Source organism: Beauveria bassiana (genome assembly GCF_000280675.1).
Source record: "Beauveria bassiana ARSEF 2860 unplaced genomic scaffold BBA_S00003, whole genome shotgun sequence".
Classification (NCBI taxonomy): Eukaryota; Fungi; Ascomycota; class Sordariomycetes; order Hypocreales; family Cordycipitaceae; genus Beauveria; species Beauveria bassiana.
The window spans coordinates 1,199,531-1,225,954 of NW_007930838.1; the positions used below are offsets into that span (position 1 = coordinate 1,199,531).

The 26,424-nt window shown below is 51.0% G+C and overlaps 8 protein-coding genes across 8 annotated transcripts; 1 reads left to right on the forward strand and 7 right to left on the reverse strand.

Moving 5' to 3' along the window:
- Positions 1-2,235: 2,235 nt before the first annotated feature.
- Positions 2,236-5,914, reverse strand: BBA_01605 (uncharacterized protein; the record flags this gene model as incomplete). Its single annotated transcript, XM_008596702.1, has 6 exons — positions 2,236-3,857; positions 3,976-4,211; positions 4,276-4,400; positions 4,456-5,130; positions 5,187-5,412; positions 5,472-5,914. The coding sequence occupies 6 exons, from the start codon at positions 5,912-5,914 to the stop codon at positions 2,236-2,238; spliced, it is 3,327 nt and encodes a 1,108-aa protein (XP_008594924.1).
- A 1,006-nt stretch (positions 5,915-6,920) lies between these two features.
- BBA_01606 (isocitrate/isopropylmalate dehydrogenase) lies at positions 6,921-8,114 on the forward strand (the record flags this gene model as incomplete). Its single annotated transcript, XM_008596703.1, has 2 exons — positions 6,921-6,945; positions 7,066-8,114. The coding sequence occupies 2 exons, from the start codon at positions 6,921-6,923 to the stop codon at positions 8,112-8,114; spliced, it is 1,074 nt and encodes a 357-aa protein (XP_008594925.1).
- Positions 8,115-8,497: 383 nt separating this feature from the next.
- On the reverse strand, positions 8,498-10,986 carry BBA_01607 (translation elongation factor G; the record flags this gene model as incomplete). Its single annotated transcript, XM_008596704.1, has 3 exons — positions 8,498-10,579; positions 10,642-10,753; positions 10,826-10,986. 3 exons carry the CDS (start codon positions 10,984-10,986, stop codon positions 8,498-8,500), a joined length of 2,355 nt encoding a protein of 784 aa, XP_008594926.1.
- Positions 10,987-11,365: 379 nt separating this feature from the next.
- Positions 11,366-12,890, reverse strand: BBA_01608 (acid proteinase PEPI precursor; the record flags this gene model as incomplete). Its single annotated transcript, XM_008596705.1, has 2 exons — positions 11,366-12,504; positions 12,569-12,890. 2 exons carry the CDS (start codon positions 12,888-12,890, stop codon positions 11,366-11,368), a joined length of 1,461 nt encoding a protein of 486 aa, XP_008594927.1.
- A 1,866-nt stretch (positions 12,891-14,756) lies between these two features.
- On the reverse strand, positions 14,757-16,037 carry BBA_01609 (aminotransferase class I and II; the record flags this gene model as incomplete). Its single annotated transcript, XM_008596706.1, has 2 exons — positions 14,757-15,467; positions 15,561-16,037. The coding sequence occupies 2 exons, from the start codon at positions 16,035-16,037 to the stop codon at positions 14,757-14,759; spliced, it is 1,188 nt and encodes a 395-aa protein (XP_008594928.1).
- Positions 16,038-16,697: 660 nt separating this feature from the next.
- BBA_01610 (pyridoxamine 5'-phosphate oxidase, putative) lies at positions 16,698-17,369 on the reverse strand (the record flags this gene model as incomplete). The annotated part of the gene is made up of 1 exon (XM_008596707.1): positions 16,698-17,369. One exon carries the CDS (start codon positions 17,367-17,369, stop codon positions 16,698-16,700), a length of 672 nt encoding a protein of 223 aa, XP_008594929.1.
- A 1,012-nt stretch (positions 17,370-18,381) lies between these two features.
- BBA_01611 (FAD binding domain-containing protein) lies at positions 18,382-19,946 on the reverse strand (the record flags this gene model as incomplete). The annotated part of the gene is made up of 3 exons (XM_008596708.1): positions 18,382-19,422; positions 19,494-19,775; positions 19,818-19,946. 3 exons carry the CDS (start codon positions 19,944-19,946, stop codon positions 18,382-18,384), a joined length of 1,452 nt encoding a protein of 483 aa, XP_008594930.1.
- Positions 19,947-22,305: 2,359 nt separating this feature from the next.
- Positions 22,306-23,478, reverse strand: BBA_01612 (uncharacterized protein; the record flags this gene model as incomplete). Its single annotated transcript, XM_008596709.1, has 4 exons — positions 22,306-22,454; positions 22,678-22,690; positions 22,768-22,871; positions 23,160-23,478. 4 exons carry the CDS (start codon positions 23,476-23,478, stop codon positions 22,306-22,308), a joined length of 585 nt encoding a protein of 194 aa, XP_008594931.1.
- Positions 23,479-26,424: the final 2,946 nt, after the last annotated feature.

The window sequence follows — 26,424 nt, forward strand, 5'->3', positions numbered from 1 at the left end:
AGGCTGAGGGCAGGGATGGATTGAGTTTGGGCCAGCTGTTCCGTGAGGTAAATTGACTTGGCCGGGGCACAAATTGACGTCGAGCGAGTTGCCAATAAATAAATAAGGATTTTGTTTATGCTGCACTCTGTACCAGTTTGTATTATTATGTGCAACTAAAGATTGGGTGGGGAATCATGAGCAATGGGCGCGGGTACCTGGACAGCGGCATAACGAGATGCGGGTACAAGGTGCGGGTGCAGGTACGGATTACCGTGTCACGAATTATTTAGCCAGGGCAACAGTATTTAATGCAGCCAGCCAATGGTACCAACCTGCATGCAGCCAGTTGCCAGCTGCCAGCTGCCAAACCAATACCTTTATCCGTTTGTTCTTACATCTTCATCCTCACACATCGATCCCCATCACCATCAATCATCATCAATCAATCATCATCACCACCAATTCCCATCTCCAACCCATCCATCATATCACGCCACCATGTAAACAGTCCTCCAGTGGATCCTCCGTTTCCACGGCGCCCGCACGCCTCCGCCGCATGTCCCGTTTCGAAGGCCACCGCCCAATGTCTCGCAATTTAACCGTTCCTCCACTTGTTTCTGTGCAAGACAAGCCTAGCATTTTTTCTTCTCCAGCCGTCTGAGAACGGCATTCTGCAGCACAAACTCAGAAAGAGCGCATTGACCAGAGCTGACATTGAAGCTGGGAAGCCCGGTCATGAACCGCGTGACGACGCAACCAGCATTCCGTGCTCCGTATACTAGAAACTCCATTCAGCCTGTTCCCCAGCGTTGCTCCCCCAAACAGCGGATAGATTCCGCCACATGGCGATCGAGGCTTTTGCATTGGCCCATGTACGGCAAGGCCACCCGCTGCCCTTACGCACGATCCCCATCAGCTGCATGACATGCAGCGCAGTTTGACGCTTGCTGACGGAACGCCTTTTTGGCTCATGCCGTCTAAATACTCGCCCTGGACGCTCAAGGGCCTGTGCGCATAGATTGCTAGCATATTCAGTATCTGCGAATCTTGAATGGTGTATTGAAGTCCCCCATCTTTCTAAGCACAAGACCATCTGGTTCTCTCATGTCATTGTGTTGGCCCACGATAGTAAGGTCGGTGGTGTCACCAAGACCGGGAATGTAGTCTTTCTTGAGTCTGATGGACCCTTAGTCCTGGCAAAGCGACGGGTAACAATCATGATTTTTGAGAATCAGCCTCTTCCATCGCTGCGCTATAGCAACAGATCAAGAAAGGTTGAAGCCGTTGTACTCCGAGCCCGTGAAGTCCCATCGATCCACATTGCCCGTCCCACGTCCATGGAACTTGTACGACTTGAAGCAGCTTCCTTTTGGGTCCAGTCATGGTAGCTATCGTTCATTTATCGTCACCATACCGTTGAGATCATTCTCCATGCTCTTGGAAGACTCGTTCCGCTTTCCGGATCGGCCCGCTGCCTGCCACTGGAAGGGCGGACCACAATATTGATAGGCCAAAGATGTAGGTGAGACGGCGAGCCATCGGTCGCAGTGAAAGTGTTCTCTGGGTTCGGAAGATTTAAAGACTGGATCCATGACTTTAGGCCCCGGCGGGCGGACTTGGGTAATAGATGATGCTGGCCGGCTGGGTACGGCGCGCGCGTGGGGTTAATGGCAAATGCCACATTCAACGTAGATTGTTACTTGCTCTAGCAGGTTGTAATAAAAGCCGAGGTTCTGGAGCATATGAAGCTGACTCGGCCGAAATGTGACAATAGCCTCTATGGGCGCCGCGAGGCCAAAAAGACAAGACACTCTCTATGAAGCCACATTCAGCCGGAGAAGAAAGAAAGAGCCTGATTTCTGCTCCAAATTCCCAACCGGCAACGGACATTACTACCCCCACAACATCTAAAAGCACCGTCTTCTATACGGTCGGCACGGGCCTTCGTGGAACAAACGCGGCGCTTTTAGTGTCCTTGTCTATCATATGCGCCGTAATTCTAGTCTACATGGATAATTAGGATGTAATTTATGGTTAGCTATGAAGAACGCTATGCTAGAACTGTGGAGGCTAAAAGTGCCGTTGATAATGAGAAATAACCACTCGAAGCCCTGAGTATAAATGCTTACGGATTACTTGATATATGCCTAGGACAAACTTCGGTGTCACTCTCAAGAGACTATTTGTACTTGGACCACGAGGCCTAATACATGAAGAACACTTCCTCCGACCGTAGCAGTTATTGCTTGCCTCTCACTGACACTTTGCTTCAGTTTTCTCCAGCTCATACATCCAGAAATCCCAAGTTCTGAAGCGATAGGGGTTTCCTCCCACTTTACGTGGTCCAGATCGTTGTTCAGGTAGTGATTTATTCCATACCAGCCCAATTCCCTCAGCTGCGCGTCTCTCTTCATCCGACAAATCACATCCTTCAAGGTGAGCCAGAACCTCTGCCATTCGACCCGTCCAGGTACGTTTCCAGAAGTCGGTAAGATCGGTAATCTTCCGGTCCGGGTCTTGAAGGATTGCAATGAGCTCGCCCTCGAACCCATGCAAGAGCTCTTCCAGTAGTTCCAGATCAGATGCTTGCTCATCTTTGAGTTCATCCTCAATAACACTAGAAACATCCTCGGACATATAAAAAGGACAATGGGAAGAACAGGAATGGGGTATTTCTAACGCGGTATAGGTCATGAACCGAAGAGTCGTAATGTGATGCCTGATCTCAAGATGACACCAAAAATACTCGAGATATAGAATAAACCCGGTGATAAGCTTTCGTAGTGACTTTCTATAGTCTGAAGCGCGGTTCTCTGGGGAGTGTCTAGGTTGGTGTTGAAAATTCCAGTCTTCGATCGCCCCCTTTAATAAAGACTTGAGCGGAGTGCAGCCCCCAGAAAAGCATTGACAATGACATGCGTCGGCGATATCAGCCGGCAGTATTGTAGTATGGAGTTCGCGGATCGAAGCTATGCGGTCGTCGACCGGAGGTAATGGTGGCGATTCGCTATTCATAGTGTGCTCGATTTGGTCAAATTGCAAGGAACCTCCAGGCCTGAAGACCGCTGAGTCGCAACCAGAGAATGCAAAACCAATCATTAAAAATATCAGATGGGCTGCAAAAACATCCTTAGTTGATGCAACCGAGGGCTGGCAGGAGATGCCGCCATGTTTACTCAGCCAATGCAGATATCCGAGGCCCATGCTAGGGCTACAGCAAAGAAGTGCAATTTCCGCCATGCCACGAGTGGACCACGCATCCGTGTCGCGAAAACCGACGTTGAAGAAGATTTCGGCATCCTTGGGCGAGTAAAGTGCGTGGTAGACTGGTAACGACTCGCTACTCACGACAGCAAGGGCTGCAGGAACGGCAATGCCACCGCCTTGCAAGAGTTGGGTGACTTCCGACGCATGAGAATCGAGAAGACTTTCAGAAGCCAGACCTAATCGCTCTACTTCCTCTATAGAAAGATTTTCCAGGGCAAGCTGCTTCAGTCTGTCTCTTCGGTCTTTCATATGACGTGCATATGTCAGTTTGCACCGTTCAGAGGCACTAGCAAGCACGTCCTGTAGGTTTTGCGACACAGGAAGCGCGCAATCTGCTTCCAAAAGAGTGACCGCACATTCGTCACAACTGCAATTTTTACACATGCCGCTGTCTTCTCTACAGTGCAGCTTGCTGAGAGAGACGGCCGTCTCTACTACAGACAGGCCTAATCCATCTCGTCCATCTGCCTGATTGAGGAGTCTTGCATCTGCGACTTTGACCAGGAGTCTCAAGAATAATAGCTTGTCTGCAGCGAGGTGCAGCGGAGTATGCCCAAAAAGGTTTCGCTCGGAGAGGGTGGTAGGATGCTTCCTCAGAAGGAGTTCGACTTTTTCCAGGTTGTTAGATAGGATTGCTAAGCTTAAAGGACCACAGCCGTAGGCTAGACCCGTAGAAAATCGTTTAGTAGGACACTCTTCATTCTTCAGGATGTGCCTAATACGAACCTTCGGCTAGTTTAGCCGAACCAGCCAGGAAGGAGAGTATAACCGCATGGCTTCGTTCAAGAACGCTTTGTCCTGATCGGTTACGAACCCTTGTATATGCTAGCAGCTCTGGACGTGACAGACAAGCTACTTTATTCTCGGTATTTGATCGCAGGAGGAGTTCTGCCGCAGCAGCAAGTAATGGATCGCTGGTAATACCATATGTAGATGGCGTGAGCATTATACTAAGCGGCGTCCTGCATGATAGCCAGGTCAGCAGACAGAAAGCCATTGTCTTCTAAATTGACACCGAGGACCTACTCGCCGTATATATCATAATCGCTTGCTGGAGCCTTGTTGATTAGTAAATATCGGAGAAGATCAAGCAGAGGGCTGGATTCATCCTGGCGCAACAGCGGGACAGATCTATCCACGATCAAAGATACCTGAACTGGTCGATCAGCTGTTGGTACGCTTAAGTGGAATCATATAAGTACTCACACATTCAGCCAAGCCGTAGACCAGAGACCTATTCTTGGCGTCGACTGCTCGTGGTGACGCCTTTTTGGTTCGAAACAATCTCGATATTGCGGACACCACTGACGAAATCATTCTTTCCTGCCATGTTACACTGCCCAGGAGACCGTCGTCGTCTGTAATATCATGTTTCCCAAAGAGGAGAGAAGTTTTCAATATGAAGAGCATTCTGAAGGCTGGTGCAGATTTAGAGTCGACGAGAGGATAGTAGGTGAAATTAGAGCCGAGGCTCCAACCACCTGCCCCCGACCGAACCATGAATGAAAGCTGGATGGCCAAGTTAAGCAGAGATTGGAATCCAACATATGTTAAACTGATTTTCTGCCTTCGATCTGTGACCGGTATCGCTTGAGTGGCTGGGCACCCCGGCAGATGCTGCTCGATGGCCGTCTCAAGGGAGAGGCTAAAGGAGCTCCAGACAACACTCTTACGTTGAATTGGTTGGCTACAACGACAGAAGCACGAGAAGCGGCCTCCAGTATAAATTGAGACCGTCTTGCTGAATTGTGACGTGCGGCGACGCATTACCGGTGGTGTCGCATCTGATCTCTGCCACGCCTGAGCTCCGGCAGCGTCGCACGTCTCTTGCAACAATCCCGGTTTGCTAAGGAGTCGGCCGGTGACCATCAAAGGAGTGGCCTGTAGCTTACGGTAAGTTTTAATACAGAACGAATTTGGTTCACTGGAGTGCTTACTTCTGATTGGGTTCCGTTGGTGGTTGAATTCCCAATAAGCAGCTGCTGGACTAAATTTTCGAGGCCGTCAAAGCGTGTTTCAAATCGAGATAGATTGCTATGCATGCTTTGGAGGGGAGTCGTCATGGCCAAGATTTCAGACTGGACGTTTAGAAGATCGGTAGAAATAGTATGAGAAGTCGCCTCGAGAGTGGCTAATCTCTCGGTCCCCAGCTGTGATACAGCACTGACAAGAACTTTAGCACAACGAAACATCGTGAAATATAGATGGGTAGGTGTGCTTACAGTCCCAGATTCTGCAACGCCAACTGAAGATTCGAATTGATGTTATGTAATCTTGTCGTAATTTGTTCGAGCTTTGGGCGATTGAACGGATACAAGAGCCTTTTCCCCTGGTTTCGAATCTTGTCTTTTCGACAAGTTGTAGCTTGGTCGCAGGAGATGAGTTCGGTCACGGTGCTCTCCAGAGCCTGCAATTCCTGCTTGCACGAATCGAGGCATTCACGCAAGGCCGCTGTTTCGGCTCTGTGGTCATTCTGGAGCCGAGAGCTTGACGACTCGATAACTCGGAGTGTCTTCCGTAATGTGTCGTTTTGCTGCCGTGCAGACGCAATATCCTGGTCGCGGGAATTGAGGGCATCGAAGTAATCCGTGATGCCTGCAGTGACTTGCAAACCCAGAGATACTACGGCAAAGGCCAAGCCTGCCACGGAAAGAGGGTCTGCCATTTCCACAAAGCAGGCAATCTGCTACAGACCTTCAAGACGACAGTCAGCGAGTTTGGAGATTTTTGGGAATTGCGGAGGCAAAGAGTGAAGGGCTCTGATGCCTCCAATGACGCCCAATGAGGCTGTGCCTGCAGACAGCTGTTGCGGCTGAAGTCACATGTCGTAGGGTAGGCATAATCTTCACAATTGCGTTGAAAACCTTGTTGTATGCTTTGGGTAGCTATGCGGTGTAGAATGCGCCGCGCGAAAAAGGAAAGACAATGAATCAACGCATGGGAAAGTACACTTGGGTCAAATAGTATGGCACGAGTCCCAACCCCAAAGCAGCGGGCATGATAGCCGTGCAGCCCTTTGGCGGCATAGCGCTGCAATAGCCCGTTTTTTGTGATGCCAAATACGGCATCAGCCATGTTATTTCCTGTATTAGCACCAAAAGGCCATTTTGGAGTTATTTGAGGTGAGGTTGGGGAACTCGCATGAGGAGCGATTATTAGCACGAAGTACCTCTCCCGATCTTGCCAAGTCGGCACCGGTACCGGCATCACCAATTACAGATCACCGTGAGGGGGTTTTTGCACTGGATTTAAAGATCCATATTGGCCGGGAGTAGACGGACAAGCAAGGGCGAATGTTTGTTGAATCGTGCAACTAGCAAAGCAAGTTTGGCCTCATGCCTAGGTGTCTCGCCGCGAAACAGTGGTAGAGGTCGAAGCTTTGTACAACGCTGACACCAACAAGGCACAAGATGCGCTTAGCCGAAACTCATTAAATCTCGGAGTCTTTTCGAATGGATGCCATTGAAATGGGTAAGGAGTACTTCATGTTTTCACACAGCTCTGGCCGTTGAGTTGAAGCTTACCTAATTATTGCGACAGGGTCCTGCTCCACAGCCGGATCCGAGGTCGGCAGCTGAGGAAAAGGAAACCATGGTGACATTTTCGTGGCGGGACCTGACTCTTTTCCCTTTGCTCAATCAGTCTTACATTTGGTCAATTGAACCGCAGCCATGTCTCTCCGCACTCTCAGAATCGGTACGGACCTTTTTCTTGATTCCATCAAAACTTGAATACCATCTAATTTAGAGAACTCGTTTCACGCACCATTAATGCCAACAAAGTAAACTAATAAACTGCCAACATTGGCGTTCACAGGCCTCATCCCCGGCGACGGCATCGGCAAGGAAGTCATCCCCGCCGGCCGACGCGTCCTCGAAGCCCTCCCCGCCGCGCTCAAGCTCAAGTTCGACTTCATCAACCTCCACGCCGGCTTCGAGACGTTTGAGAAGACGGGCAGCGCCCTGCCCGACGCCACCGTCGAGGCGCTGCGCTCCGACGACTGCCACGGCGCGCTGTTTGGCGCCGTCTCGTCGCCGACGCACGCCGTCAAGGGGTACTCGTCGCCGATTGTCGCGCTGCGCAAGAAGCTGGACCTGTACGCCAACGTGCGGCCCGTCAAGACGGTGCTGACGGCGCCCAAGCCGATTGACATGGTGATTGTGCGGGAAAACACCGAGGACCTGTACGTGAAGCAGGAGACGACGAGGGAAACGCCCGAGGGCCGCGTGGCCGAGGCGATTAAGCGCATCTCGGAAAGGGCCACGTTTCGGATCGCGAGCATGGCGGGGGAGATTGCGCTGCGCAGGCAAAAGATTCGGGAGTCTGGCGCAAGCAGCATTCATGAGAAGCCGACGGTGACGATTACGCACAAGTCGAATGTGCTGTCGCAGACGGACGGCCTCTTTCGGGAAATCTCCAAAAAGGCGCTCGCGGACCCCAAGTTTGCGTCCGTTGCGGTCGAGGAGCAGATTGTCGACTCCATGGTGTACAAGCTCTTTCGGCAGCCGCAAGACTACGACGTCATTGTCGCGCCCAACCTCTACGGCGACATCCTCTCCGACGGCGCCGCCGCGCTCGTCGGGTCGCTCGGCCTGGTGCCCAGCGCCAACGTCGGCGAGGGCTTCGCCATTGGCGAGCCCTGCCACGGCAGCGCCCCGGACATTATGGGCCGGGGCGTCGCGAACCCGATTGCGACGATTCGCAGCGCGGCGCTGATGCTCGAGTTCCTGGAGGAGCCCGAGGCCGCCGCCAAGATTTACGCGGCCGTCGACGCCAACCTGGAAGAGGGCAAGCTGCTGAGCCCGGACCTGGGCGGCAGCGCGACGACGGAGCAGGTTGTGGAGGATATTCTGCGCAGACTGTAACGAGGTTTGATTTATAGCTGATTTGGATGAAGAGCAGAATGAGAAATAAAAGCAATGTACATTGTGTAGACAGAATCCGTCCTGTTTCTTTATTGCATTCTATTGACAATGCGGAAATTCGTTAGTATAATGTTTTGTCTATTGTAGTTCTATATGCCACAATATCTCTAAATCTCGTTTTCCTGCTCCAAAATACTGCTAGATAAATTACAAATTCAACTTTTGGACTAGAGAAGAGTTAATTCCTGTAAATCGTCGTGCCAATTCTTCTTTTATACAAATCCAGCGCCCATAGTGGTACAGTAGCCTCTTCTTTTTTTTTTTATACTTTAAATCGTAGCGGCCCATTTCCAAGACACACAATTCTTTCATCTCGCCCTCATCTATTTCGTCCGCTTCGCCGCGAGCTCCGCCTCGTGCTTGGCAATCAGCTCCTTTTGCAGATGCGGCGCCGCGGGCGCGTAGTGGCTAAACTCCATGCTGAACTCGCCTTTACCCTGCGTGGCGGCGCGCAGCTGGGAGCTAAAGCCAAACATGGCGTTGAGGCTGCAGTCGCACATTAGGGTAAAGTCCTCGGTGCCAATGTCAGTGTCGTGCACGACGGCCCCGCGCTTATTCATGAGCATCAGGATGGCGCCCTGGAACTCGTTGGGCGCGGTAATGGTCGTCTTCATGAGCGGCTCGAGGACCTGGCCGCCGGCCTCGGGAAACGTCTTGCGGAACGCCATCTGCGTCGCAAGGGCGAAAGCGTGGTCGGACGAGTCGGTAACGTGGGTGGCGCCGTCGTTGATGACCATGCGGGTGCCAATGACGCGGTGTCCGAGGAGCGGACCCTTGTCGGTGGCGAGCTCGAAGCCCTTGGCGCAGGCGGACAGGAACTTGTCGGGGATGTTGCCGCCGACGACCTGGCTCTCGTACAGGTTCTCGCTGGGGTTGTCGTGCGGCTCGATGAAGCCGGCGACGCGCGCGTAGTCGCCGGGCCCGCCTGACTGGCGCTTGAAGAGGAAGTCAAAGTCGGCGTGGCGGGCAATGGTCTCGCGGTAGGCGACGCGGGGCTGGCCCGTCACGCACTCGGTCTTGTACTCGCGCTTGAGGCGCTCGACGTAGACTTCGAGGTGGAGCTCGCCCATGCCGGAGATGATGGTCTCCTCGCTCTCGGCGTCGACGTGCACGCGGAACGTGGGGTCCTCACGCTGGAAGCGGTTCATGGCCTTGGAGAAGTTGTCGGCGTCGGTGGTGCGCTTGGGCTTGATGGAGAGGGACATGACAGCGTCGGGCACAAACATGGAGCTCATGGTGTACGGAAGGCCGCCGTCAGTAAAGGTGTCGCCCGAGGCGCAGTCGACGCCAAAGACGGCGCATATCTCGCCGGCGCCGACCTCGTTGACGTCCTCCATCTCGTTGGAGTGCATGCGCACAATACGGGGAATGCGCACCTTTTTGTCGGTGCGGCTGTTGAAGAGGTAAGTGCCCTTTGTGAGGGTGCCCTGGTAGACGCGCATGTAGGTGAGCTGGCCGTAGTTGTTCTCCTCGAGCTTGAAGGCGAGGCCGACAAAGGGGAGCGAGTTGTACGGCACGAGCTTGACCGTCTTCTCGTCGCGGAGCTTGTCGAGCGCCGTGTTTTCGACCTGGCCGGGGTCGGGCAGGTAGTCGCAGACGGCGTCGAGCATGGGCTGAACGGCCTTGTCGGCGAGCGCGGAGCCCATGAGGACGGGCGAGAATCGGCGGGCAATGGTGGCGCGGCGGATGGCGGCTTTGATCTGGGCAACGGTCGGCTCCTGCTCATCGAGGAAGATCTCGGCCATTTCGTCGTCGACGTCGGCGAGCTTCTCAATCAGCACCTGGCGCTTCTCCTCGACGAGGTCCTGCATGCCGGCGGGGATTTTGTCCTCGACGCGGATCTTGGTGCCGCGGGGCGCCTCAAAGTACAGGACCCGACGCTCAATCAGGTCGACAACGCCCGCAAACTCGTCTTCGACGCCAATGGGGATCTGGATGGCGGCGGCAGGCATCTTGAGTTTGCTGTTGATCTGCTCGACGGCCTTCCAGGGGTTTGCGCCCATGCGGTCCATCTTGTTGACAAAAGAAATGCGCGGGACGTCGTAGCGCTTCATCTGGCGGTCGACGGTGATGGTCTGCGACTGGACGCCGCTGACGGCGCACAGAATCATGACGGCGCCGTCGAGGACGCGCAGAGCACGCTCGACTTCAATGGTAAAGTCAATGTGGCCGGGGGTGTCAATCAGGTTGAAGTGGTAGGTTTCGTCTTTTCCGTTTTCCGTCTTTTTCCAGTCGCAGAAGGTCGCAGCAGACTGAATCGTGATACCCTTTTCTCGCTCGAGATCCATAGAGTCCATCTTGGCGCCGACAGAGTCCTTGCCGCGGACTTCGTGGATTGCATTGATTCGGCCAGTGTAGAAGAGAACGCGCTCGGTGACGGTCGTTTTTCCGGAGTCAATATGCGCCTAAAACAGCATTAGAATCGACAGACCAATTCCAGGGAAGTCCAAGATCGTGCGGTACGTACGGCAATACCAATGTTTCGTACGCGGGAGAGACGAGCAGCCTCCTCGGTAGACATGTTGGCGGCGACGTATTCGGGGGTAAGACTGGCGGCATCATCTTGAGCCTTTTTTAGACTGTGCAATTGAGTCGCATGAGCCGTCTGTCCTAGATAATCGTACGCAATGGGGGGAAAAGATCACACTCACGCATCTTGCGCCGCTCCATGCTTGATGCCGGAATGGCTGAATGGCCGCCGGGCAGCAAAGGGCACCACAACGGCCTTAAAATCACGGAAGCCGGCAGTTGACCTTGCGGGATCCGAGATCAGACGACAATTAAGCCACCTGACAGTGTTGAGGACCCTCATATTGCGCAACGGTCCGCAACAAAATCGACCTGTCGTGGTTGTGAGCAGCAGCGCGGTCCCTGGAAACTTTTTTTCTGCCAGGGGCGGCGCCACCATCAGAACTGCACGTGCTAGCGCGATAGCACTGTAGTGCACTATGAGTGACAATCAGTCAACGAGAGAGCGAGTTGCCGAAAGAAATCGACAAGATTTTTTTTTTTTAACGGGAGAGTTCATCAAGTTAACTTATATTCATATGTCTATCCAAGTTCATGTAAATCTATATTCTGCGATGCATAAATCAACTTTTTCACAGAAATCTCAACGCCAGCAAGTGGAGCTCCAACAACCATCATGGACAAAACCTAGTAATGAAACACAGAGAAAGGTGAAATCGAGATCAAAAGGCACTGGCAAAGATGGCGAAAAAGGTCGACATGGAGACGGCTACAAGACCCAGTGCAGAGAGGCCGATGGTGGCCGCCCCGTTCTCCTCCTGGAAACCGGGGCTAGCCTCGTAGTCGGGCGCGCTGGACGTTCCACTGCTGCCACTCTGGGTCGTGTTGGCACCCGGAACAGGGGTCGAGGAGGGAATGGTAGCGCTTTTAGAGCCAAAGGGAACGACGTTGGATGCGGACGCGTTGAATTTTGTCGGGGCAATGGCGACTTGGTTGTTCTCGAGATCATACACGACGTAGGCGGAGCGCATGAAGGTGTCGCCAAGCAGGTACGTGTTTGAAGAGCCGTCGCTAGAAGAAGACTGGGCCTGGATGCCAAAGGTGCAGGCAGGGACGCTCTTGTGTCTGCCGTTGGACATGGTGACACCGGCCTGGTCGAGGACGAGCTCGTCCATGGTGACATTGATGCGCGGGCCGTCGCTGCCGCCAAAGCCAAACGAAAAGTAGGCTTTGCTGGTGGCGTAGGCACAGGGGACGACGGCGAGTTTGATGCTCGAGACATAGGCGGCGCCGACTTCCTCCCAGATCTGCTGGGCAATGTCGGTGGGGAGGTAGGAGAGGGTGGTGCCGGAGTCGAGGAGGGCGGTGATGGGGAAGCTGGACGAGGAGAAGGAGTCGGAGCCCGTCGAGCTGTAGCCGGCGACCGAGGTAAGGGCGACGCTGAACTCGACGACCTGGTTTCCGTTGGAGAGAAGGTCGAGGCGGGCCAGGTCACCATGATACTTTTCCGTATCGATAGCGCCAAAGAGTAGGTTACCCTTGCTGGCGTCGAGGTCGTTGAGCCAGAGGCTGTAAGCGATCGTCTTGATGTTGCCTGAGGTCTGCATGGCAATAGGTAGGTTGGGGTACGTCTTGCGCACCGTCTGGAGAGAGGCCTCGTTACCCTTGTAGCCGAGACCTACAAGGCCAAAGGGAATGTCGGTCTCCTCGGCGAGACCCATGGTCAGATTCTGAATGGTGCTACCGCCGACTTGGAAGGCGTCAACAAAGTACGAGCCCTTTGCGCTGCTCTCGTCGACGTATTGAATCTGAAACGAGTCCTCGCCCAAGGTCGTAAAGGTGCTCGACTTGCTTGAGGTGACTGCGAGGCGATCAGGTTAGCAGGAGCGAAGGGCAGCGCCACATTAGATGTGTGTATCGCTTACAGGAGCCTTTGGAGCAGCCGTTGCTCTGTCCGGGTCTGGTGATTTTGTCGCTCTTGGCCTGGCAGGCCGAGGATCCGCTAGAGGGCACCCAGACATCACTGCTACCCGTGTCGAGCTGGAGCGAGAATTTTTGGCCGGGTGTTCCGATAGTGACATCGATGAAGTAGCCTCCGTCCTGTACAAGGTTGGAGATGTCGGACTCGACGCTCGAGGCACGGCGCTGCAGGTTGCTGTGCGGCTTCTTCTCAAAGTCCATGAGCACGTACTGCGCGGTGGCGGACGCGGACAGCAAGGCCGTCAGGGTCGAGGCGGCGGCCTTCATGGCGAATTAATGGCGTTGCTTGCTGCGAATGGAGTAAGAGTTCCGTGGGAATGCTGGTTACCGTTGGAGTCGATGGCGGGTATCGTGGGCGGCAACGGCAAACGGCGACAACGGCAAACGGCGGCAACGGGGCTAATGAGGGAGAAAGCAAATGGGTATTGTCAAGATGGTGCACTGCAGAGGATGAGACGATAGCAAAGATGTATATGTCTCAAGAATGCCCACTGGAGCTTTGATCGGTGATAAGCAGATCTAAAGAGCGAGTCGTGTCAGATGAAGAAACGAAAGAGAGCAAGGCAGACTGGGCGAAGCCGACGCATTACGATACTTGTATTGAAGCGTGGGTGCGACTAGGCCTGTATGAGAACTAGTTTCGGGCAAAGCCATGCACCAATGAAGATATTGACTAAATAACTAGGTACGGAGTAGTTACATGCCGCTAGGACACCTAGTTAGGGAACCAATGGACCTAGCCTTCCAATCAACCTTTCGGCTCTGCCGATGTGCAAAACTCAGAGGGCGTCTGTTTTCGCGGCCAACTTTTCGCAGAGCCAAGTAAAGAAAGGCCAAATAAACAACGCAAGACTCATTGGACATTTTCGTGGCCGCTTCGGGAGTTGCCCCGAAAGCCGGCTTGAGATTTTGCAAAGTTTGAAAGCCACACAAGGGGAGAGCGTGCGTCATCGTATTTGCCCCTGCAGATATGGCCTGCAGCCGGCAAGCTAACCAAAGTTACGTGCATGCTCGATGGTTAGTTAGCCTTGAGCTCGTTACTCGTGACTTTTAGAAATTCAGGCACGGAGTCTAACTATGTATATCAGCATGGATAACAAGTTATGCCGTGGAATTATTGAGTACGCCGAGACCATCTGCTCCATCGGTGCATTTTCTCGGCGTATCCAGTCTGCCAAGAGATGATCAAGCTTGCAAGGGCTGCCGTTCATCCGGGGAAAACGCGCGGTGTGTTATAGGTACTTAGGTACCTGGTGCGTGACACACCCTGGGCCATGGGCTTCATTTAGGGCATGTTTGATATCGGCGCAACGCATGCTCGTTGCTACTATTCTCATCGAGTGCAAATCGGATTTTTTTTTCCTCGGCCAAAGGCCTGGAAATATGGCTTTGCTGTAAACTATTGTCGACCAGAACAGTCAGATCTCTCCATGACTCTATATTAGGTGGGGGCCGCAGCCAAGACTTAGCAATGTGCCAGACAGATTCGAGCCTCCCACAAGCTCTGAGACACGGCGGCAGAACAACCAGGGCCTGTGTTGCTGTGCTGTGATACCATTGAATAGGAATAGTTATTCCCGGCCGCAGCAAGCGGATGTCAGCCGCACTCGAGTACTCATTTTTTCACAGAGCCACCTGACTGATGGGCATTTTCGACCTCGTTCGATGGCGCCGCTAAATATCGAACGACGCTAAATAAGACGTGGCAACGTCGCGCATGGCTCAATCGCAAATTTGGGTCAGTAGCCGGCAACACTCTCAGTTTCAAACTTGGACTTTATTTGAGCAAGGCTTGCACATTTTTCAAGATTCAAGTTTTTTAGGGGTTTTTTTTTTAGGGGTTTCCTTGTTCTTTTATCTGAAAAATTCGTATTCTTTTCTCATGTTTATAAACTGCGTAGTGCAGTCAGTGCTGGCCCGCCTTCATCCAGCAGCGGACACGCTATGCGGGGCTGTGGCTGTGGCTGTGGCTTTGGCTCCCTCCTAGTTCCTGCCGTCATTGCCGTGTCCACGCAATGCGCCCTGCTTCGGCTTGCCACCTGCAACATCGTCAACGAGACGGTACTCGTTTCAATCCATCAATCCCGACCCTCTGGTGGTCAATTGTATCATGTACAACCGCCCATCGTCCAATTAGTCCCGAAGATGCTCCTCTAGATATCCGCTCAGCCTCGCCAGCGCCTCTTCCAACACCGCTGTGTCGCACACGTACGCCAGCCGCACGAAGCCCTTCCAGTCCTCGCCGCCCCCGAAGCCGCACGACCCGGGCACCAGCAGCACCCCGCTCTTGTCGGCAACCTCTGCGCACAGCGCCTCGTCGTCGACCGGGCGGCCGGTCGTCGGCTCGCGAAACTGCAGAAACGCCATTGTCCCACCGCCCGGCCGCACCCACCGGCAGCGGTCGGCGTGGCGCGCCGCAAACGCCTCAACCAGCGCGCGGTTACGCCGCGCTAGCGCTACGTTGCGCTGTAGTAGCGCTGGCCGTACCGCCTCTGATAGCGCGTACGTTGCAATCTGGTCGTCGACCTGCGAGACGGAAATGGTGGTCAGGTCGCGCCGTGCCGCGCACGCCGCGATGAGGGACCGGTCTGGCGAGGCTACCCACCCGATCCGGATGCCTGGCAGCGACAGCGACTTTGACATGCTGCCGGTCGAGAGCGTCCGCGCATAGCCAAACGCCGTGATGGGCGGCGGCGCATTCTCCGGCTCGTGAAAGAGTGGGCGGTAGACTTCGTCGCTAAAGACGATGATGTTCCGCGCTCGCGCAATCTCGATGATGGAGCGTAGCACCGGCTCTGGGATCACGGCGCCGGTTGGGTTGTTGGGGTTATTGAGGATGATCATCTGCGTGCGTCATCAGCCTGGGCGGCCTCTTTTGCAAGTGACTAGATACTCTGTCATCGGGCGTCTGCCATGCACACGCACACGCCTGCGTACCTTTGTGTTGCGTTGAAAGAGAGTGTGCAAGTCTTGCACATTGGGCATGTAACCATCCTCCTCCTTGAGCCGCCAAAAGGACACCTGGGCCCCAAAGGTCTCAGGAACGGCGTAGAGCTGCGTGTAGACTGGATAGACGCAGATGGCGTGGTCCGTCGGCCCCAGCAACGCGTAGAGTACCAGAAAGTTGGCTGAGATGGCTCCTTGTGTGATGATGACATCGTCTTCGCTAAGTTTAGTCTCTGGCCCACTGGCGAGCTGGGCCACGCTCTGTCTCAATTCGGATGAACCGTTTGTGCTCCCGTAGCCGAGCTTCGAGCTGGTCGTCAACGGGCCCCCATCGTCTTCAGTGGATAGACTGGTCAAGTCGTCAATGGAAATGGGGCACGCATAGGTGTCGGCGAGGTTGAGCAGCCCAGGTGTCCCCCGCCAGCGGGACAGCCATTGCTCAGCCGGGAACATGGAGGGTTGGGCCATGGCTTGGGGGTTAACTGAGCTCTACTGCAATGTAGTAGAATGCAGGACGGGTGAGTAGCCCAGAGGCAACTCGAATTAAACCCAGACTTTTATTTATTTCATACCTCAGTGAGTCACTTACCCCATGTCATGACTAGCGTCAGCGGTGAGCGCAACAGGGGATCCATCAACATCATCCGCCAGGTGCTCCGACTGGCAGCGAGTGACAGCCCGCAATTCGTAAAATGATCCTCAATACTTTGACACTCTTTTTAGGCTATTCGTTTCTACTACTATATCGCAAGTAGAGCTGTATTCTACTTCCGTGTAAAATCCCAACTATAGGTCGCTTTTTTAGCGGCCCGCTCCTGGAGTGTAAGACTATTCATCATTACGATATTCGATAAGATTCTAATATTACTTGACAATGAATATAGATGTTTCACTCGAACTGTTCAATACCCGACTTAACTGCCTGATTTAGAAAAAAATTATATGCTCTTGTTTTAAAGGTACTGGTGACTGACGACTTCTGATCATCAAACCCTGACGGGAGATTAAAGTAAGCATCTGGACTATAATTATTCTAAGAGTTCCAACTTGCATTTTCTCTGAACTAACATCAAGTAGCTATCAGGTATTCAAACAACCATGATACGCCAAATAAACGTATCTTGTTCTTCATGGCCAGAGCAAGTGCTTATGCCATTCATCTTCGTCTTTATTATACACATACTCGAGCCGGTGGTGAAGGCGGCTCGCCTCTCCCTGCCAGAACTCGACCTTGTCGGCTGCAACAGTAAAGACTCGCCACTTTTCCACGCCAGACATGGCATCTTCCGCCATCTTCAACCTGGTCTCGGCAAGATTCCGGGTCAGCGCATCACGGTCTGAAAGAAGCTCACTTTGATTAGACGCTACTGCGCTAATTCGTGATTCTGTAGGCCGAGCTTCATAGTCGAGCGCACTCTCCTCTTTGGACAGTTCGACGGCCCTTCCCCGCAGACGAACTTGTCGGGCAAGTTGAGGCCAGTAAAAGGTCAACGCCGCGTGCCCAGTACTTGCCAATTGCTTGCCCTTGGGGCTGTCGGATTTCACAGCGAATTGCCAGCCACGAGCGTCGACGTTTTTCAGTATGAGAATTCGGGCGTCTGGGTGGCCTTGATCATCAACCGTAGAAACGGTCATTGCATGCGGCTCTCTGACACCAGCTGCGACGGCCTCGCGGAACCACAGCTTGAAGGAATCGTGGGGATTCTCGGGAAACTGGTCAAAGTCTAGGTCCGGGAACGGCCCCTCGAGCACTTTTGTGTTGCGGAGCTCGGTTCTAAAGGAATCATCGTCGGTAGCCATGGCCATCTGTGCCACGTCGAGTCGAGTTTTGTAGAACTGAATAGTACGTTGTGGTAGGTGATGGCCCAATTCAGAAAGCAAGCCGTGTCAAAGGATAGGAAAAGTACCTCCGGGCGCTCGATGGTTGTCAATAGAACGTCAAGACGAACACGGTAGCTCGCAAATGACCCTATTCCATAGATAGTGAAAAGCATAGGCTGTAAGATGCCGGGTCAATTAACCCGCGTGGTATCGTGATCCGTATATTTATTTTTATTCTTTTATCCGTAGACGAATATCGGCCCATCACCGCAATGACTCACCGAGCATAGGCACGTGTCAGTGGATAATAGTGACTGTCGGTCGACCTTATGCCGAACACGCTTTGTATTAATAATTACATCGCCGACCGCCGATCTTTGCATCTCTAGACCCAATTAGTGGTTCGTGTGCCGTGATGCCGAGCGGATGTTTTAAACCGACTCGGCTGCGTTTGTCTTGATGATGACGAATCTATTTCACTAGACAAATAATAAGTCTTGCCTGTCAAGTGTGGATCAGTACTCACTTCAAAATTTAGCAATTTGACCGAAATAACACGCCCAGAAAAACTGCCCCATTTCTATATGCCATTTACCAAGCTTCGAAGGATTCCGTTCACTGTCAGGTAGTCAATCATTCCGGCATGGACAGGCTGCGTTCGTTTAGGGCTACTTGACGAGGTGCTTGTGAAGTGCACTGTTAGGTCCATTGTCGATGCATTTTAGTTTATTACGTTCGGTGACTAAAAAGTCGATTTAACTTACCAAATAAATTATTCCTACATGTCTAGAATTGGCGTCTTTTCCTCTTATAGGCCCTGAAACGATCATGTTTTATTTCTGGCCTGATTGCTTCGAGAACACTGGAAACACGACTTTCGTGCGGTAGAATATTATAGTTTCATAGTAGTATAAGAGAGGAAATATAATTCATTACTTAAGAAACGCTATAGCCAAAGTACATATCGATCGGTCTAGCCGTCTGGCCGAATCTAAATTGAAAATCCACCTGCCAAAAACATGACCCCGGCTGGATCATACCGAAGCTGAATGTCTCGCAGACGAGCCGTATTTTTCAAGCCATAAATCTGTGCACCAGCATAAGTATGCTGCGCAAAATTAGGGTAAGCAAGCATCTCCGAGTCAGAGATTCCTTCCGCGGTAGCTACTTTCGTAAGGTGGTCGATAGACTGCTGCATTATAGCTCTCCAAAACGCATCATCGGCTTCTTTATCCCATAAGAACAATAAATTGAGTGGCAATGGCGAGTTATCGTGAGCGAAAGCGGAGTCGGTGGCATATTTGCCATACTTCATAAAAGGCTCAATATGGTAGGAAACACTTGCTGCGTGCTCTTGAGCAATCTGGCCATAGTGAAATGACTCGTTGGCAATAGCGGCTAAAAATTTCTGCGTAAATCCAGACGTGCTCATAGTGTGATAGGCACCGCGCTTGTCGTTTGCGTTTGAAATTGATGAAAAAGAACCAGTAAACGATGCAAATGACTGGTCCTTGACGGTGCTCACCAAAGCAGTAAAGTTATTGAAAGAGTCAAAGGCGGCAGGACGGCCCGCGCCGTCGTGAAATAACAATAAAACGGGCTGGTTATCGGTTCCTCCATATAATGTGAGAATGGCCGATGATTTTGGGTCAGCAGAGTTCTCGTGAAAGTGTTGAATCGCCCTAGTTAATGCTGGTATTTCTGAGGCGTCGAAAACCTGATGGCCTGCATATACTATATAGGGCTGAGGAAATGTTTTGAAAATGATACTGGTGACAATCCCGAACCGGTTGAGGCCGCCTTTGAGAGCGAAGAAGAGGTCAGGCGTTGTCGAGTCAACGGTGATGGCTGTTCCATTTGGAAGAACGAGTTTGTAAGAAATGACAGTATCACAGCCTAGGCCGTATTGATTTGTGAGCCAGGAGAATCCCCCACCCCCAAGCGTCACTCCTCCAACGCCAGGTCCTGCCACCCTGCCTCCTACTGCGTTGACACCTGTGCCATTCAGAGCAACATACACATCGACCCAGGTCTGTTTGTTGTAAGTATCTCTTTGAGTTGGTGATGTAGCAAGTTCGTGATATGCATAGAAGGGTGACGTACATTTCCCAGGCCAACTTTAACACTGCTTTTGTCTTGGGAGAGATGTATCTGAGTGAGTCTTGCAAGGGATATGTGGATTCCTTTGGTGCCTGAAAACCCCGGATTGGATGTATGGCCGCCAGATTGAATGGCAAAAGGTGTCCGGCTGCTACCTATGATTCTGATGGTTTTTGATACATCTTCGGTGCTTGACACCTCGACAACACACAGCGAGCGCTCATTCGAAGAGTTAAACGCATGCTGACTATTGCCAAAGAAATGGCCGGTTTTGTCAGAGGGATTCTACACCTCGCCAGAAGTATCTCGAGCGATTTGATGACAAACTTGAATTTCCATCGAGGATGTCATGCTGTTCATGGGATTCTGATCCTGTGTTGGAGGAACGAAGGACTTATTGGACTGCTGGCAGACAGCGCAGCCGCCGAAGAGAAGAATGTAGAGCAACTTTTGCATGTTGGCGAGAATACCAGACTATTGTCAGTGATGGGTAATGGGTAGTGGCTAACTAAAGGGAAGTGAAGAGAGAGATGGTGGATGGCCCGCTGTGAGATGGCAGAATGGTATGACTTTTATTGTTCACTGAGGAGCAAGAGCTCCTCAGCCGCTCTTATATAGCAGTTATCTAGCACGTGGTAAGGCCTGTGCCGTGACAGCTACATAGCCAGGAGACTTGCGTCTACTCGCTTGTCCTATTCTTGATGAGGTTGCGAGGTTATCAATGATTGGTTGCTGGCCAACCGTTGTCAGACCAACCATCATTTTTGGCCCGCTTGTTCTATGTCTTGCGCTCGTCTGCTGTTTATCAAGCGGAAATTTGATTGGCCCTCTATACTTCTTTGTAACGGTCAAGGACTGGTTTTGCGTGCATAGGCGAAAACTCATGACCACATCTCTTCACAGGTCAGCCCTCTTTCTACCAGTAACTTACAATCGGCTGCCTAGCAGCGGTGCAGCAAGGCTTTTCTTCTTGTTCTTCTTTTTTCCCTTTTTATTTATTTATTTATTTAATTACTTACACTAGGGGTATCACACGCTACACTAGCAGCTTGCCCCCCCCCCCCTTCTCAAGACAGAGGGGTGACAATACCCGTATCTGCGTCGCAGGGGTATCTACGTTGCCTAACATCGGGCATGTCACCGGCCTTGAGGACGTGTGAGTTTTTTTCACCAAGAGTTTCGCGATTCTGCGCAGCCTGGCGGGCCGAACAAGCGTATATGTGCCCTGGGCACAGTTGAGTCGTATTCCAGATTTCGTCTCTCCAATGTCCATGCCATGGTGGACATGGTCACAAAGCATTACTACGTGCTTGCATGTCGGCGGAAGATGGACTGCAGCACGAACCAGAAAAGGAGGGCTGCATGTCTCATTTCAGCCGATGGCTCCCATCGTTTGGATTTGGGCAACTTTGTATGCGAGGGTCCGGTTTGGGCACGAGGGGTTCACTGTTATCAGAGACAAGGGGGCGAAGCAGAAAAAAGAGAATTCAAGGAGTGCTGGTAGCTACGGCGGGATTATTGGTGGCCATGGTTGTTGCCAGCGTCATGCAGCTTGTACGGATAGGTGTTGTCTACGGTGAGTAGTACTCGGCGCATGTCACGGCCAAAACTGCGACTTCGTAAGCGCATGGTACAATCATGGCAAATTCTCTCGTCAATAGCCGACTAGAGGCGGGTTATCACATAGAGGACGTGGTCGGTTGGGCCAAGATGCTAGGTGAATGCTGGCTATATTTTCAGGTAGTCTGTACGCACAAGCATGTCAATAAAACAGCTCCTACGAAGTAAACAATTGATAATCAGGCCAGCCCAAATCGTACTTGGGTAGTCATAACGCCACGCAGTTGTTGAAATTCTGTCATGTTACGGAACATATTTTGGACATGTATCCGTAGGGCGTTTTAGACGTACAGCATGTTTTAGACATGCATCTCCAGCCAGCCTCACGGATCAGCCAACCAACAACGCTCGGGTGCTTCCGGTGTGGACTTTGTGGCGAATTCTAGACCCCAAGGTGATTTGACGCTCAATTCTTGGCTCAAAGTAAGTTTTTTAAAGACCATGATATATCGTTTGTGTTCTAAATACCGTGCTGTCATCTCCCCTGTCCATTTCACCTTCTGCATTGTGTGTCAGGCAAGAGGTATGGCGCGGACGCAGCGTCTGCAAGGTAGATAGCACATTGAATTTGGGATTGGCCTAGAGCCCTTGTAGATTGACATCAAACAACCCTGACTGGGCTTGTCAAAGAGGATACACCTTTTGCGGCCATGGTGCCGCGCCCGTAACGGTGCCCCGTGGCAAGGCTGCCAAAAGTCCCCGTCATCACACCAAGGGCGGTGAAACTTGAGAAAGATACCCTCGCTAACTCCGCGAGCCTGCGACCCTTTCAACACACTAGTTGCGCTACGTTTCGAAAAGCTGTACCATTCTTGTCCTGCGTCATGGCTCGCATGCAAAGTACAAGCGGCGCGCCTGGCCTTGTGCCAACAAAGCCCCATCAGCTACCGGGAGAACACGCAACAGAATATTGAAGCACGGTTGTTATTGCTAAAGTTGACTGTGAAAATACCGTCAAATACTCTCGTACTGACAGTATAGATTGGTGAATGCAGCTCTACTTTTTTCGACTAGATGGCGCGGTACGATAGTGGTGGCGTTGAACAACAAGCAGTGTACGGACGGACATACCTGAGGTGAATACATGCTGAAAAGAGGGTAATTACCCGTGTTTCACTTTTTGCTACAAAATTTAGCAAATCATTCTCTCGCGTCGGGTCTGCATATGGAAACCCTCTGAAGTACCGAATTGCTGTCAAGTCCTCTCCATAGCAGATGCGCTGCGGACGACAACCAGTACCTTGCGACCTGTTTTCAAGGCTCCAAGAATTGCTGAAACACCCATCTTGACAGAGGCGCCGACAACAAGGACCACTTTAGTAGCCATGATGTAGATGTTAATGGCTGGGTTGTAGACATGAGAGAGGATTTATACTGGAGTCGTTCTGCTTTGGTTATTTCGGGCAGGCAAAGTTGCCAGATGACATGGTTCGGAAGCACATCAACATGTATAGTACCAGAATCCTAATTCAGCTCTAGCTAGCTGTCTAACATGAAACTGATTTTGCGGAAATGTTAATACTTTGCGGAAAGTTTTAACTCAACTCCGTAATTACCGGTTGCTTACCATCTCTATAAAGCTAGAATATTTACTACGCGTAAAATGGCAACACGTAAATGAGTTTACGCGTAAGAATGGCGCAAACCTCTCTCTGACCTGCTTTTTGTCTATGGCTCTGTAGAGAGCTTCGTCGTGGGGCTCCACGGAATCCGAGTAGCCACTAGGAGCCCGAGATAGAACCTCCAATAGCTTCTTCATGTCTAATAAGCGCCAGTAACATTTGTTTTAGCGAGTTCAGTGAACGCTCATTTCAATAAAACGTTTATTTTAACACTACATCAACTTTCGAGCCCGGTTTTTGAGGCCCCCCAACCTTGAACATGCCCCACAACGCTGCCCGACCCCTTTGTTTTTCGTCTATAAAATTGGTCATCGTTGTTGACTGCCTTGTCGTGCAAAAGTTACCACTTGTGCTCGTCAGGATTGAGAATCTATAGACCCCCGTATTGTTAGCAAAAGGATGCCGCTAATAACTGCGAAGAAATCACTTGCCTCTGAGGCCCAGCCGAGATTAGTCTTTGCATGTTTAAGGGATTGTTCATCCATCTCCAAAAAACTGTTTGCGAAGTACACAGCTTCTGCTGATTCTTCTACAGCTGCACGAATTTGGCCAATAGCGTGGTTAACCACAGACTTTGCGTCCTTTGCAACGTCTTGAGCAGAAAAACCGGCTTGTGCAATGAGATCCCATGTCTTTGCGCCTCGCTCAAGATCTTGGAGAGTTTGCTCGATAGGTGTACTGTGGATCTCTGCTGCTGCGGTAAAGAGATTAAAGAGAGAGAAAGCGAGAATAGTTGAGACTTTCATTTTTAGAAGCTTGCGGCTTTGTTGGTTTTGGAGAAAGTAGATTTAGTAGGATTCAGAAAATGCTTGTGATGGATCTGGAAGACTTACTACTATGATGGCTTGGGCGTTTCCTGTAGTTATATAGGTAGATTCTTCATTAGCTTTGCGATGCTAGCGAATCGTGCACGTGTACTGATACACGAGCAAGTCAGGCCAGACATAAAAATTGCACCTTCGTATTTCCACATTTTTCAAGTCCATGTTTTGGCGGGTTTCCCTGTAGCCATCTATAATTAGCTTGCGAAGAAATAGAGAGTGGGTTTAGTCGTCGGGACATAATCACCCGAAATTGTGTGAGAGCTCACTTTTAGACCACCTTGAGCAGGTACTTATAACTTAAACATGCTATATAGGTCATATAAGAGTATGGTTATACGAGGTGCCACATCTAGGCAAGGCACGAGTCATGATAGCCATGGTCGCAGATGAATCAGAAATGGAAAGACTGCCCTGTAAAGGCTTCTAGGCTACCTAGATCGGCCCGTCCGGTCCGTCGGTCCAGATCCACGAGGGCTTGCGGTCGAGGTCTGTCTGGAGTTGAGGGGCGCCAAATTCCGAGTGGGTTGCGGCTATAACGAATGGACCATCTCCATTCTCGACTTAGCACCCCCACCACATCCTGGCACCCCCACCACCTCCGTGATAAGGTGCTCTTCACTACAACGGCCTAATCAACCAAACGACCCGTTAGTACACATGGTGGATTTTTAATTAGACCCTGATAGAGTAGGTTAAAAGAAGGTAATCTTCCTCTGCTAGGCTGTCAAAATTATAGTACTAATCTTTTGCGTGTTTTTGGTATTCCTCCGCTGTTGAATTCGAGTATAGATTGACAGTACTCGCTGATAACAGTCCGCTTTGTTAAGCTAGTACGCGAGAACTTCAGACTATAGAGCGTGAGCGTATTATTAGGCAATTTCATTAGCAGTATGAGCTTTCGTTTATTCTTTTCCAGAATTTCCCGGGATATGCTAGATCCGGTGATATGCCAGCCTAGCAAGCTCTCGCATGCTAAGCATCAGTCCTGTGTCTACAATCTTGCTGAACTTTGTTTCACTTAACCCCGCCACTTGAACTGCAAATTACGGCAACTCCGTTCTAGTTACTGTCGTCACTATACCTTGAATTCCTAGCACGACCAAGCAACACTTGAGTGAGCAATGCTCCGCCTCTCTATTATTATCCTACAGCTTGCTATGTTTCGGCCCGACAACTTCGTGATAATTAAAGCACACTACCTTAATAACAACTGCCGCTCATAACTATTATAGTACTATTCCTATATGTAGCCGAACATGGGAAGAACGAGCTTAAGCTATTGAACTTAAAGTTGTGTCATACTCTAATATATAATGAAAACCACCTAATTTAATCCACTAAATAGCACGTTACAAAGCCGGTACTTTGTGCATTATGGCCTTTTTTTCTACGCAAACCAGCTCCGTAAGAAGTCGATGCTCAGATAGACTACTGAGTGTGATGGGTAAGTCTTGTATGCCAGGCTGGTACCGACAAGGGGGGCGACGTACCTACAAGGGCGAAGATGTATTTCATCTAACCGGGGTTAATTTTTGCTGGGGAGAGAGTTACCTGACAGGCATACAAAACAAACGCACCACACCCAGTATAGTCAGTTTGCGGCTACTAATCTCTAGTATTTGAGTTAGCATTGTTGCGTAGCTGCGTATTAATCTCCGTGATGCTAATAGTATTAAAAAATTCTTCTTACGTGGCGATTTTGGCAAGTTTTTAGAGGTAGGCTTTAGTGAACCGTATCTTACTTTCTATAGTGAGATATATATGGTATAACTTGGTTCCTTTTGTTTCGGCCTCTTTAATAGTTCGTAATTCTTGGCGTACCTCTAAGCTGAGAGAATCTTGTAGTGGTGAACTTGATGAGCGTTGTATCTGTCTTGATTTCGTTTAGCTTCACGGTGCTCGCATTTGTAATTCGGGAGGCGTAAGCGGTTAGTTAGCAAGTGGAAGGGTTATTCGGTACACTTGGAAAAGTATCCTCTTGTACGTATGAATTATGCTTCTTTTACGTATTTTTTTCGTGCGTGTTTAGCATCTGTTCTAGAAAAGTCATAATATCCTCCTTTATGGACTGTTGCAGATGCTCCCGCGTGCCTGTGAGTAGATGGGCATAGTGCCTGAATTGTTAAGGACTACTTGAAATTTGTAAAAATGTTTTCTTACCGTGTCTATTTCTCTTTGACACTATGTATGTTGACTTTGGTTGTGGGTGCGTGCTGCCTCTTGATAGCCCTATCTGTGGTAAGTTGTTGGCGTTTTGATCGGTAGTATTCTGGAGGGCGTTGAGTGCGAGCGAGATGTTTGGTAACCTTCATGTTTTTGGCTTGAAAGACCGAGATTCATCCGTGTGCTGCGGTGAACTTGTATGCGCCCAGCTCCCATTGAAATCGATTAGACGCTACGGTGGACTGAGTCAACACTCACGGTGGTGAGGGTCTGGTGGGTGGCCTCCAAAATCGGCATCCTGACCTCTAAAAACTGACATCATGTCCGCCCGAAATCGAGGCACGTTTGCGGTGAACCTGCTGCACTTGCTTCGTAAAGGAGTATACGCGTGAAATGATATACACGTACCGGGTATGGACCGCTAGAATGAGTATAAAAGAAGCAGAGGAGATAGCACATAGACTAGACGAAACGAAAGAAATGCTCCAGCAGAGAGGAACCCACTTTGCTACCTCTGGTGAAGTGACGTAAGCCGTCTCTTTTCCTAACGCGCCCTATATACACCTACTTACCCGCATGTGGCGAATCAAGGGAGGCGAGGGCACGACAAGCCGAGCAAGACACGAGCTATTGGCAAAGTGAGAATTTCTAGAAGTGTGGTGATGCAAAAAAGAAAAAAGAAAGAAGAAGAAAAGAAAAAAGAAA